Consider the following 13,919-nt stretch of genomic DNA (forward strand, 5'->3'; position numbering starts at 1 on the left):
ATCAGTTACAATTAACGCTTTACAATCCCCTTTGTCACTAAGTTATAAAGGGGACAGACTCCCTCATTGTTGCCCATCTGATACTTGTTAAATATTAGAGTAAGTGCTTGTGTTCTTACCGATCCATCTACGAGTGCCAGGCCAAGCCCATGAGGACCCCTCTGGAGTTCCACTGTGAACACTTCCTCTCCATCTTCATCCTCCACATTGCCATTCCTCATCTCTGCACTTTCACCAGCTGAAACAGAGCGTGCACATACACACACACGTTATTTCATTGGCCGACTTGGCAGCGTGCGTGCACAAGCAATTTGGCGGTTTGCGACATTATAGCCCTGGACACACAGACTCACAGACCCATTTCTAGACAGCTTGCCTCTTACGAAGCCACAACGGACCAAAATGCTTCCAGTGTTCAGTAACCTTGAACGAAGAACTGGAGGCCATAACTGGATTCAATGAACATTATTCTGCAGCCCTGGATTATCTTCTACAGCCCTGGTCTTGTTTCTGGCTAATTCCCCTGTCTCTTAGCATCATCAGAGAGTAGACATTTTACTGAATACAAATGTAAAGGTTCACCAAGGACTTCATGGTGAACCCCAACAACCGCCTCTCCCCCCCGCCCCTCCACACACACACACACACACACACACGCACGCACACGCACTCTGTTGTTGTTAAAACATGCTCAAATATCTGGTTCTTATTAGTGCACAGTTGCTGGCAGTAAATCCTAAGAGATTTGTGTTTAATAAAATACTTCTTCAAAAGATCTGGCTGAGTGGCTGGCATACATTAAATCAAGTATTATGAAATGCAGGCTGTCCACAGAGGCCCAGGTTTGCTTAACGATTCGCCAGTATTGGCGGGTGGGAGACCGACCCTATCCTGTAGGCTCTGTGCATACAGACAGTAACGGTGGCTCTGGGTTGCCATCATAGAGTAATAAAAGGATAGAGACCGAACCGGAGCGTTAGGCCCCCCCCCCCCCCCCTTCCCCCCGCTATTCATTTCGATGGAAGTTGCTCAGTGGCGTTTTGAAGCACCCGGAAGACTAGCGGAAGTACAATTATGGCTCGAGTGAGTGGAAGTTAAGCCCGGACCTCAAATTTGAGGTACTAGGATGACGCACGTTACGCACATGACGTCCACCTCCATGAACATGCTGCAGTTCCACTTTTCGCCAGTAGGTAGTGGCGGTAAGGCGATAGCCTTACTGGGCGGCATTCCCGCTTCCTGTTCCGGTTCAGTCCCACACCCCCACAGGGAGTGCAGCGCCCGGTATCGAGTCGGGCGGACCCACGGTTCTCCAGAACCACCACAAAAGGCTCTGCTCAGGCTCTGCCAGTGGGAATCCCCTGCAGTGGGAATCCCCTCACCTGTGCAATTTCCAGCATCTGCCTCAGCCAATTGATTGCCATGGCAACCCCACACCTGACAATTGATTAGCCTACTTAACCAGTCCACTTGACAACGGGTATTATTAGGTTCCCAAGTTGCATCATTCTCAAGTAGGCCGCTAGCCGACGGGCACGTACAGGTCTAGTACATTGAAATGGAAACACATCATGTGTGTGTTCATTTAAAATTAACTGGAACAGGACATGCATGGGTATGAAACCGGGTGCATATCGTTAGTCCCACGTCCCAATAATCCGACATTACTAACCCTACCCTAAACCCGACCCTAACCGCATGCGGAAGTCACGGGTGAGTCTTAACCGGCCACGTATGTCGGACTAACGGGACGTCGGACTAGGGCGTGCCCCCCCCTGGAAACCCAGGACCACATTTATGTCACTTCAGTGGTGACTCTGGTGACTCCAACTGGTGTGGGATCTGGGGAAGATAATGTGTGTTATGCACTCATGGTGAAACTCCTCACTGTCAGGTGGTTGTCTGCACCCTCCCCCCACAGGACAACAGTGGGGGTTGGCAATGACGTGGATAACTAAAAGAACAATTCATATTATTATGAAATTATGAAACTGCTGCTGTGCTGCTCACGTAATAAGAAAACCTCAGGCTCACATTTCCACAGTTTGTTACAACAACCATGCAGCAGCAGTTGTATATTCCCAAATGCAACGTTCCCACCCCTCCGCTCTGCCCCTCCTCCCTGGACTACTGACATGCAGCCTGTCTGGTCTGCCCCCCATGCAGGACCTGTCCAGAACAATGCCTGCTCCGATTAAGATTCCACGCACCAACCCAACTGTAAATTCCCATGACGGGTCAGCCACTGCTCTTTTCTCTCCTGACATCACCACCTCTCTGGAATTCTTGGGGCTAGATTAAAGGATTAGCAAAGCTTCCAAAATAATGTTACCCGTTAGAAGCAGAAAAAGGCAGAGGTATAGAACAGGAACTCTGGATGTGAGAGGCCAAAGTTAGGCTCTGTGTGGCGAGGTGATGTGAGCTGTGTCATATGCAACAGCCGCGGGAGGTTGCATATCGGAACACAGGCTGCCGTCAAAAGAATGATCAATCACCTCGCAAATAGAGTGAGATGTCATTACGCTAAATGACTTACGACAGTGGGGAATGTGATAGATGGACACAGCTATGTGATATTGGATGGACACAGCTACATTTAATAATGAGAATGTAAAAATTGTAAAGCATGTAAAAGCCTTCCGAGTTAAATTAACCCCAGACCCCAGGTAAGGTTGTGTGCAGTTAAAGAAATATAGCTTACACATTAAAATCCCCAATTAACTTACTCGAGATGGACCCATATAATATGGCTTTTACTATGTATATGCAGCCACTTGAACTCCCTTATTCTGAGAGGAATATTCAGCAAAAATATAATTAATCATTCAGCTGATATTTGACCTTGTAGATCAGCTATGTTTGGTGAAGAGATTTGGTGTAGAGGGGGGGGAAAAACGGTCCAAGTACAGTTGTAACTTGTAATTCAAGTCCATTTAACTAAGACTAGAGGGTTTAAACCATTGAAACTGGGAAAGATCTTTTGAAAAATCTTGAAAGTGTGAGAACTACTGATTTAGGAGGCATTTGTAGAACCTGAGATCAGATTCTAAAAATGTCTTCTGCATCCTTTTTTCCATAAATTTTTCAAAAATAGCAGACCTACAAGCTCGTAGCGCGCCACTCGGTGGCGCGCTACGAGCTTGTAGATCTGCTATTTTTCAATAGCTAAAGCATAACATAATGCTAACACCAAAAGGGGTTCCGGCCCAAAATGGCTTAATGGGTTAAGTGGTTAAAATCTTTCTGTAAGTGCACATACTTACTGACCAGCGGGACTGGTCAGAAATAACCTGACTCCGCCAGATGGGGCAGCAGAGAGTACACTGGGTTCCCCCCTCCTGCTCCCATCTGGGAACTCTCAGGCAGACTTGATGCCCGGCCACGTCAGAAAACCCATAGACTGAATTTGAACCTCTTACACGTATCACATGTGATGAGACTGCTTCTGAAGACCTCTTAGACCACTGGTTCCCAAACACTGGGTCGGGATTCGGGACCCATTTGTGGGTCGCGGACACTTTGTTATGGGTTCCCTTATTTTTCCTAACTTTGGTTTTGAATTATTTTAAAACATTTTCAAAACGCGTTCTCAAAAGAAGCTAAATTTTTCATGAATTAAACCAAAATTCAATGATTTTTTTCAGTAACTTCATGAAGAAATAAAAGGGAAATCTAAGAAATTTGTGAAAAAAAACGTGTGACGGTTCCCTGGGTATTATGATATAGGATAGTTCACTAGTCTTGTTGACTGGTTATGGTTTATGTTTTGCCCTATCATATTTCCTGTTCTTTTTTTGTCAAATAGGATTGGGGAGCAGAGCTTCTAATGTAGCCTGGCTAATAAGCCAGACTAATATCACACAACACTGTCGCGGTATATTAGTCTGGGCTGGCTCCACTTGGATTTCATTTCCCGGGGGGCGGGTTCAAACATTTTCTCTTTGACGCAATTGGTCAGAGCTACTGTCAGTCAAAGGTCTCAAGCATTGAACGTCACTGTACCAAAGCCCGCCCATATTGCATACCGTGTCCCGATTGGCCCGACCTGTTCTCGGTTGTAGGAAAGAGGCGTGCTACTGAGCCTCGCCAGACCCTAATCCGCTGGCAGGCAAAAAAAAAATTGCCAACGGCTGATTGGGTCTGGTTTATTAACCAGGCTACTTCTAATGATGATCAAGCCTAAGTGGCTCACACCTGGGCCCGGGTGTTGACGCCCTATAAATGCCTGCTTCCCCAGTTCTGTTCTTTTCATTTGCTTACTGCACCTCTCCCACCATGCACTCTTTTCAACATTTTGGTTCATGCAACATGCACCCACCCACACTTCACTCATGCATACACATAAACACACGTTTAAACACAAATTTTCTATTTTTGATTATTTAATAAATTCAATTTATTTTGGTAAACTGCATCTCCCCTGATTTTTGTTGAGTCCCTTGGCAACCCCTAGGTCTGGGTCATAACACAACATGACTCGAAGCGGCGCGTTGTGAGCTTGTAGATCTGCTATTTTCACTAGTTTGGGTCCCAGGAGAATGTCTAATTTCTGTTTTGGGTCACGGGCTAAAAAGTTTGGGAAACACTGTCTTAGACCAATTGGGGGCTTGGGCAGAGCGGCAGACCATGTGTTTATCAACAGGAAAGGCCAGGCAGAGCCTATCTGATGTTCCCTGCATGAAGAATTCCCATTAAGCAAGCTTTTGTTTGCCTCTGACGGGAGACGATAGCCGCTTCTTTGATGCTACAGCAAATCAGAGAGATCCTGACACATGTTATGAACAGATTGCAAAAGCTTTCCTGAAGCAGAGTGAACTGAGCTTGTGGCCAATTTGCGGCATTGGTGGTTTAATTTGCAGTACCAATCTCAGCGGGGTGAACTGTGACTATAGAGAGTAGCCTATGCGCGTGACATCATCATCATACCTGGAAGTTATGCGGGAACGCCTACTGAGTGTCAAAAAACTACTTTCTGGCCTTGACAGCCCATACATCCAAACAGAAAAGTCATTTCATTGCATGAAATGACTTTAAACAACATTAAATTCACTTTGTCACTCACTTTGCCACTCGATTTGCCACTCGATCTGCCATTCACTACGGTATATGCATGCGCATACCCTCTATAGAGGGTATGCGTGTGACATCATCATCATACCTGGAAGTTATGCGGGAACGCCTACTGAGTGGCAAAAAAAACGACTTTCTGGTCATACATCTGATTGCATTAAATGACGTTAAACTCACTTTGCCACTCGATTTGCCATTCACTTTATGCATGCGCATACCCTCTATTGGCTATATTCGAACAGAGCACACACAGTGCTACAGTGTATTCAGTATTCACTGATCATGAACGCAACCCTCTACTCAATCTTTGTCAGCACTGTCAAAAAAAAAATCTTTGCTGCATAATATAAAAAACTCAACTCATTATATATAGACTGTAATTGTTCTATTTAGTGTCGTCCTAGTGAAGGTACAGTGTCTAAATAAAGATATAAAATGCTGAAGATACATTTAGCATCGAACACAATTGTTTTTATTTCCCCCATTATAGTAACTAGAGCAGTGCCCGTGGGGCCTCTACAGCGGTGCCCGTTGGGCACTGGCCTACTTGGAACGATGCAAGTTGGAAGTGCATGCCCCACCCAGATATTATGTCTGTGTCCCTTTTATGCCCATATGATATGTGGAGTTCTTTGTCAGGCATGCCCAAATATGGAGTCTATACAGACGTCAAAATGATGTCAGAACAGGCCAGCTCCATATATGGACCCTGGTCAGGGGCCCTGTCCAGAGCCCGGGCAAGAGGCCTTTTTGGGGCGGTTCTGGACATCCGTGGGTCCGACCGACTCGACACCGACCACTGCACCCCCTGCGGTGGTGTGGAACGCGTGTGTGGAATTTGAAGTCTGTGGGGCGAACGGTTCTCGAGTTACATGGATTACACACACACAGAGAGAGAGACTTGGTGCATTTATAGATAGATAGATGGAGCATGGAATTTGGAGATTGTCCAACATTCACTGTTATTTCTTTTGTCTGGACTGAGGAGGAGTTCCCTCACTTTCTTGTGTGTTGGGAGTGTGTTGGGAGTACAGAGACCTCAGATCCGACACGACGAGTCCCTTCCTGTCACTTCTAGAAATGACCTCATTACTGAGCCTTCTAAAAACAATAGGGGCTGAGGAGGAAACGCTGTTTCCTCTGCAGTGAATCCACCCTGTGGGGAGGAACGCAGAGGCCACAGCCTTTCATTTGAAAGGCCTAACCTGCAGCCCGTTCTCCATCCAAAGTCAGTAACGTTGAAGGGCGCGGGACGCGGGTGGAGACCGGCACTCCACCTCTTTTATGTCGGGACCCTTATGTGGGCTTGAAGCCACAAGGGACAAATATGCAAAAGGTCTACCGGGTCAGATCTCAAAATTCTTTCCCTATTGGAGTCCATCAATCATAGCTGGTTAATTGGGTGGAGGTGGCACCAGTGACCTCGCTTCAGAGATGAGATATGGCCAACAAAGTTTGAGTCGCGGTAGCCATATATGCAGTGGACAGGAGTTTACATCGGTTTAATCAAAAGCTGCTGTGTAAAGGCAAGTCGTGAATGGCTGCCTTGTGATGCTGTCACTGAGTTAATGATCCGCGGTGACAATTTGGGTTGCTCCTCTCTTCCTGGTTTCTTTGTTCATGTGCACGCTCTCATGTGATCATCAATCATCTTTTTGAAAATGGCTTTCAGTAAATGTGTTTCAGCTGTTACTGAGGCTTTTATATGCCTCCTCCTCGGTTATTTATGTCGGCTGTCTGATCTGCTCCTCGCATTCAGAGTTCTACAGTAAAGGCTTAGTGTGTGCTCAAGGTACGGCCACGGAGCCGACTTGGGGACCCAACGCAGCTCCTCCAAGGAAAACAAACAAATGAACGGAGCTGAACGTGAATCCCCCCCACCGCCCACCCCTTTTTTTCCCTCACTGTATATGTTTCTTTTCCCTTTTTACCTCCTTTATGATGAATTCCTGTACTGTCCTTTGTCTATATAGAAGTGTCTATTTGTACGTCTCTAAATGTTTTTGATGAATTGAACATTGTGGACCCTATTGGGAACAAGTGTAATGCTTAATTGGGTCGTCCACTCACAGTTAACAGCCTTTGTATTGAGTTTGTGCTTGAAATGTACTGTAATTCTGCAAACTGTTAATACATTTTTCAATCAATCAATCAATCAATGCCTTCTGAATTACCTTTGTTTTGTTGGCGAGCCCCTTCCTGCAGGTCTGCCTCCAGTTCAGACAGCTCCATACCCTGGGGGGTGTTAGGTGGCGTAAGCAGGCAGGACGGGTCCAGGGCCATACTCTTGTGACAGCCCAGGTCGGCTTGACCTGGGAGGGTGTTCTGAAGCTCCAGGCTCTTCAGCTTCTGGGTCAGTACCGCCTCACAGCAGCTCAGGTCACCGTGAGATCCCCGGGTTTGAGGGGCCGTTCCAGGGGAGTTGAGGTCCACATCTGCCCTCAGGCTGGTAACGGGGTCAGAGACCGCCTGATGAGCAGGATCCTGAAAGACGGCAACGGAGGGTGAGGTTGTAGACTGGCTGTCTGCGGTCGTCCCGTTGAGAGTCTGCAGGGGGGCATAAAGTCAATAAATAACAGATGGGGAAACCTCAAAGTGAAATGTCTCGTTTGCTAAGCATAACCCAGACTCCCAGTGGCTTCTCATTATAGGAGTAATGTTGGGTCAGAGAGTCGTTTACCTGTTGTGCAGGATCAAGTTTAGCTTGCGTTTCCCTGCAAGGGAGACTCCGTATGAACCCTTGTAGCTGGCCGAGCTGTTCAAACAGACCAGGCTCCACGATGGGTTTACCCAGCTCAAGGTGAAATGTGTTGCTCGGCAGGATGAGTGGCGGGTGGCTGTCGAAACTCTCTAGGATGTCGGCTACAGGATGAGAGAAAGACATGACCTCATCCATCACAGACGCGACACAAGCATTCTCATGAAACTCGACCCTGTGACTTAAGTAAACCGGTTTTGTTTTTAATTATAGGTTAAGACTTGATTAATGGCAGCCACACTGGGTACACAGGACTCAAGCTGGTGGTTGCTGGGTCAAGTGCTGAGGCTTTTCCACAGCAGGGTATTGGGGAGGAGGAGGAGGGGGGCACAGGTGCCAGAAGAGGTGGATTTAACAGGCAAACTTAGATTGAGACAGGTTTCAGGACAGGATTGCAGGGGTGCAGAAGGCTTACTATTGACAAATGCATGTAGGTATTGTTGGTGCATGAGTGCAAAATTGGTGAATAATAAAACCGATATATTATTTATATATACATATGCACGAGTGTGGTATGCACAGGCTGACGAATAATGCTGAATTGCATGCGTGTGTATGTGTTCGTACACCTACCAGTCCTGACAGCATCCTCTGCATCCTCTACGGATGGCGTCCATCCAGAGGGGCAGGCCTTGCTGGAGTTGTACTCTCGCAGCATATGATGCAGCTGGGCAGCGTTGAGGGCAGAAAACTCCGTCCTCAGAGAGCTCCATGATGCCTGGTAGGGACATATTGGTAGAATACACAGCACATTTAGTCAGAAAGTCTGTGAAAATTAAACACTAACTGTCGTAAAAAGCTGCTATCATCCATTGACTTAAGTCGACTTCAACAACAGGCCAATAAAAGAGTATCATCCCACCATGTTTATTTCCACAAGAGGAAACCAATTGATTTCTACTACTATTGCATACCATTTGTATGCCAAATGTTTCAAACCAATGATGAGATCTAGAAATTGCTTCTGTCAAACCAGTGGCAGTTGATGCAGTGATGAGAAGACCATCTCCTGAGGGAAACACTCCTAGGTCTGGTATGTGACACTTATTATTATTACCAACCAACTCCACGGACTACAGTTGCACTTCAGGTTTCCTCACGTCAGTTAAAGCCCTAAGTAAATCATACTTATGCTATGCTCCATTGTCACCCAGACGTGTGTATGTTATGGAGTCAAGTTTCATTCAAGTATTTCCAGTTATGACCTTTATTCCAGTTCCCGTTATGAACTTTATTTGACTTTTCATCATCTCTCTACTTAGCCTCTTAGGTTCTTGTGAAAGCCCTTATTGTGAAAGCCCTTATCTTATTCTGAAGCCATTCTCCTCCTGAAACGACCAGTGTTTGCGAGGACAGGGATACAGGTGACTCATCTGACAATGAGATCACTTGACAAGCAGGTGATTACTGATACACCTGTACTAACAATAATGTGAGAAACGGCTGAACTGGAGGACATAACAGTGCACCGAGCGTGTCAGTACAGTAATGGAAACCTGCTTTAAGAGTCCCAGCTCCACTCTAACATGGCAAGGCTTGCACACAGAGTTTAGCCGTTTAAAGAATTATTTTACTTTTGGTGCCATGTCTGAGGTTAAATGTGTGACAGCCACGTTTGTATGTGATATATTGCATTATGCAGAATGGCTGTAGTTAGATGTCAAAACAATTCGTGTGCCACGTCACGAGTACAACCGACAATAATAGTGTCAGAAAAGCCACTTCAGCTCTTGCAGCCCCAGTTCTCCAGATGGAAAAGTTAAAACATGACGAGGGTGTGTGCTCTGTTTTTTTACAGACCACAAAGTGACCTCATGCCGTGAGTGATGCAAAAAAGCACCCGCCTCCTAGCAACCACCCAGTCCCACGAATAGAAGAGATGTCTCCAGTGGGGTGGAGCGGTTCTTTACCGAGGAGACATTTCAGGCTGGCACCATGACCACTAGTCACACACTATAAACAGGTGTTAGCCTAAGACTGGAATTCTAGCCCCATGGCTAACCTGTTTCCTCCAGATATGGGACTTCCACTTTCTTTGGTGTGTCGCCCACTTGGCGCCTAAACTCTAACCTTTAAACCATTTAAGACCTGAGGCCGATTCTACAAATGCCTTCTAAATCAGTAGTTCTCACACTTTTTCCCCCCAAAATGTTCCAAAAATAGCAGATGTACAAGTTTGCAGCGTGACACAAAGTGACATGCCGTGAGCTTGTGTAACTGCAATTTTTGAATAGTAACAAAGGCTTTTCCAGTTTTAATGGGTTAACTTCACAAAAACTATGCCTAAACCTAACCTTAACTCCACTAACACTATGCCGCCCTAACCTTAACCTCACAGAAACTATTCCTAAACCTAACCTGAAACCACGTCACCTGGCGAAACAACCGGGAAAACAGAGTCCAGCTCCAGATATAGTAGTAGGTGGATTCTGACACAGAATGGGATCATAACGAGGTTCAGTGCTCCAGGTGCATGTTTTGGCATACGATGAGGTTGCTTGGGGAAAATGCTAATTCTTTACACTGAAATCATATTATCCTCGAACAACACTATCATGCAATGAAGTACAAATTAGCCTTTCTTGAAGTCAGCTGCCATTGCCATGCTTTTCATTTTATTTTGTACTTTGTACTTGCATTATGCTATGCTTAATGTTTTCCATTTCTTTATGTAATGAAGCATGACAACTTCTTAGTCATGATATTGTGTAAGTCTAAATCATATTTTATATATATATTATATATATATATATTTTCTATTTGTTGTTTTTGATCTACACTACACTCTTACTCTTAACCTGTTATCTCCTGTGTTTCACTCTTACTGCTGCTACTGCTGCTATGACATCCGAATAGGCCCTCAGGGATTAATAAAGATTGATTCTTATCTTAAAGGGTGACTCAAACATACAGCTCTATGAGAACACTGAAAGGACAGTGGAAGAACATGGCGTTTCTAAGCCCTTCCTGTGTACTGTTTCCTTGGGATGAGACAGGGAACTGGCACTCTCATGTGATTAGTAAACCACCCAGCACCATTTCTGTGACATCCGTGTTGTGAAATGAGGGGGACTTGGGATATGAACTTGTCGATGAGCTTGTCATGAGCTTGTAGGAAGCAAAACTGCTTTGTTTCAAGCATAATATTAAAATCCCCTCTTTGCATGATGAGCATACTGTCAACAGTCCTTTAACAGGTTCATTATCATACTTATCATTAGTCTACGTTAATCAAACCCAGGAGAGGATGTGCTTGTGGGATATAGTGTGACCTTTGGTATCTCCCCTGGTGTACCTGGTCACTGTTTATAGGGTGGTCCCTCTTTATGGCTCTGAATACCTCACAGTGTTTACAACCAGCCGAGGAAGAGCTCAACTTCCTTCTCTGGCACTTAAAGAGTAAACAACATCCCCTTTGAATGGTTAAGCAAGAAGTGAATAGTGTTATACTTTAAGGGAAGATTAACCACCCTTACATTATGTACCTCGTTGCAGGCAGACTAGCAGAAATTAACCGAACTACAAGCTCACGTGTCGTGACTTATGATGAAACGTGAGCTTGTAGATGTACTATTTTTGAATGGGGCAGGCTACCACTTGAAACCAATGCAATAGTGAATGTAAACAAATGCATAAAGACATTACAACATTACAGTAGCATTTGAGTACTACCATCTTTGCTTATCTGTATGCTCTTGAATTGAGGGCAACTGAATGGTAATAAAACAGTCATAAACTTCCATTGTTTGCCGTCTCAACAAACCTTAGTGATGTCATGTCATGTGAGCTGTTGGGCACATGAGTCACTTGGCTGACGTCAAGTGTAAATAGATCAGCTCTATCACTTGTAATATCTTCTGTATTGGTTTAGATTAGAAGAGATACACTGTATGCAGCTCAACATGAGTAAAAATGGACCCGAGTTCTACAAGCTCTCACCGCATCACGTTGGTGAATGTTCTCCCCATAATAGGCATGCTGGGGTTCAAGCAGTTAATTCTGTGAACCCAGAGGTGTTTAAATCACAGAGCAGTGACTCATCACGGCTTCAGTCTGGCACCTCAGGGATGTTTTATTTTTTTGTATTTCTTTAGGGCTTTTCTGAGCCTTAATGTTTAGGTACAGTGGAGAGAGACAGGGAACACAGTGATAGTAGGGAAGTGACATGCAGTAAATCGTCCATACAACCGGCAATCGAACCGGAGACTTTTTGTCAGGCATGTGCCCTAACCACTCTGCTATTGGGTCGCCCACTTATTTTTGTAACCCCAGTTAAATACCCTGTCTTCTGTGTATTTCTAGTGTGAAATGCGGAAGTGTACACCCGTGGCAACACACCCGATGACGCAGGTTGGCGCATGCATAATGTTTTCAAAGCTGGTCCATCTGCAAACAGCAATTCTATCATTTATAGGAAACACTCTGAAATGATTCAGTAGAGTTTACAACAAGGATATCAATAATTGCTCTTGGAAGGGCAGCTTAAATTCACCGACCTCACCCCGAGGATGCAAGGCGTTGTAGGCTTTACATCAACCACATAAACATAACATAACTGATGTTGTACTGACTATCTTAATACAATGAAACGTTCAGTCTGACGCACACGCCATGACTTGGAATACTCCATCTGTGGAAAGACAAACAGGAAAAGGAGAAGAGGATGTCCTCTGACCTGCAGGAGCGTTTCTTTGGGTGTGGCGAGAAGATTGACGGCAGCGGAGAGCTTCTGGAAGAACTCCGTGGCCAGGTCACCCAGGCCGATGCTCTGAAACCAGTCCATCAGCAGGTCAAGGTTGGCCCGGATCTGCACCCCTCTGGACCACTGGTAGAACCCACCTCCAGAACCTATACCCAACAAAGAATTATACAAACAACATTTAGAGCGTGTGTACATTGTTTCTGCTATTCTTTTGTTAATTTTACTTCCAATGCACTTTTTATTCCGTTGCTTATGTAACTTTTGTAACTCTGTGGTATTAAAAAAGTGGTATACAAATGCAGATTATAATTGTTATTATTATAAATTGTTTCCTTACAGAGACTTCACCCATTTCCATTTAATAATGCTCATTACAAGGCACCATTTCTGTCTACTCACACTGCGTCTCAGAGGTAGGCTGTGAACAGTTCAGAAGCCTGCCTACCAGTGACATCATTAGTAGACAGGTTTGGTGATTTGAAAGAGAAAAAAATGTATAATACAAGAACAGTGGCTTCTATTTCCACGAAGAGAAATGGCAGTTTTTATTAGCTTGGATTCCCCATCGATGATGTCCATTGGTAGGCAGGTTTTCTAAACTGTCCATACAGTCCACAGAATGAGTAGACGTAAATTGTCAAGGTACCCTCAGAGTTCCTTGAGTGGGTTCTAAATGGGGGTGTACACATTTAGTTCCATTTGTACACTCTGAGTTATGGAGGTCCTTGACATTAAAAATGTTGAGAATCACAGTGCTTTAAACAATGCTGGTGAGGAACAGAGGAACTAGGGGCTAGGCAGGTCTCACCTCTCTCCATGAGGGCATTGAAAAGCGATGCGTTGGTAAAGAAGAACAGGTAGGCACAGAGCTGTAAGGAGATGTCGGGGTGGACCTGGAATGCGTTGAGCAGCTTTAGAGCCTCTTTGAGAACATCCTGGATGCCACTGACCCCGTCAGGCACTCGCAGCTGCCCACTCTCTGAGAACGGGTTTCCGTCCAGTACCCCTGGCAGAGCTGCATACATGCTCTGGGGAGAGAAGACATCGCATTTACATTCCTTGATACACTCTTACTTGTATGTCTCTTTTTGATTGATTGATTTCCAGCACCTGTGAAGTTCTGTGATAGTTTTCCATTATAACCAGAACCACCCAGTAATGGCAGGTAGGGGGGAAATAATTACACTTGTGTGAAGTGAGGGGCGCTCTTATCATCACATACGTCACATTCCGTTCTCAGCCAATCAAATCATCACAAATGTGGTACACACAGACACACAAAGCTGGGCATACAGGTAGGAGGGGCTAGCGCATAGCCATGTTGCGATGTGTGCTATACCGTTGCTCCTTTTTTACGTTTGAAAGTATAAAATGGACATTGAGTGGTTA

General features: G+C 45.1%; 1 protein-coding gene across 1 annotated transcript in view; it reads right to left on the reverse strand.

Moving 5' to 3' along the window:
- radil2a (Ras association and DIL domains 2a) overlaps window positions 1-13,919 on the reverse strand; it is a 30,232-nt gene that overhangs the window by 2,519 nt on the left and 13,794 nt on the right. The window contains exons 9-14 of the mRNA XM_079520632.1: window positions 13,339-13,558; window positions 12,504-12,676; window positions 8,402-8,546; window positions 7,751-7,932; window positions 7,245-7,617; window positions 120-238 (exon numbers count right to left, since the gene is read on the reverse strand). Of these exons, the coding sequence (XP_079376758.1) occupies window positions 120-238; window positions 7,245-7,617; window positions 7,751-7,932; window positions 8,402-8,546; window positions 12,504-12,676; window positions 13,339-13,558 (1,212 nt within the window). The remainder of the gene's footprint in view (window positions 1-119; window positions 239-7,244; window positions 7,618-7,750; window positions 7,933-8,401; window positions 8,547-12,503; window positions 12,677-13,338; window positions 13,559-13,919) is intronic.

This window comes from Electrona antarctica (genome assembly GCF_951216825.1).
Source record: "Electrona antarctica genome assembly, chromosome: 14".
Classification (NCBI taxonomy): domain Eukaryota; kingdom Metazoa; phylum Chordata; class Actinopteri; order Myctophiformes; family Myctophidae; genus Electrona; species Electrona antarctica.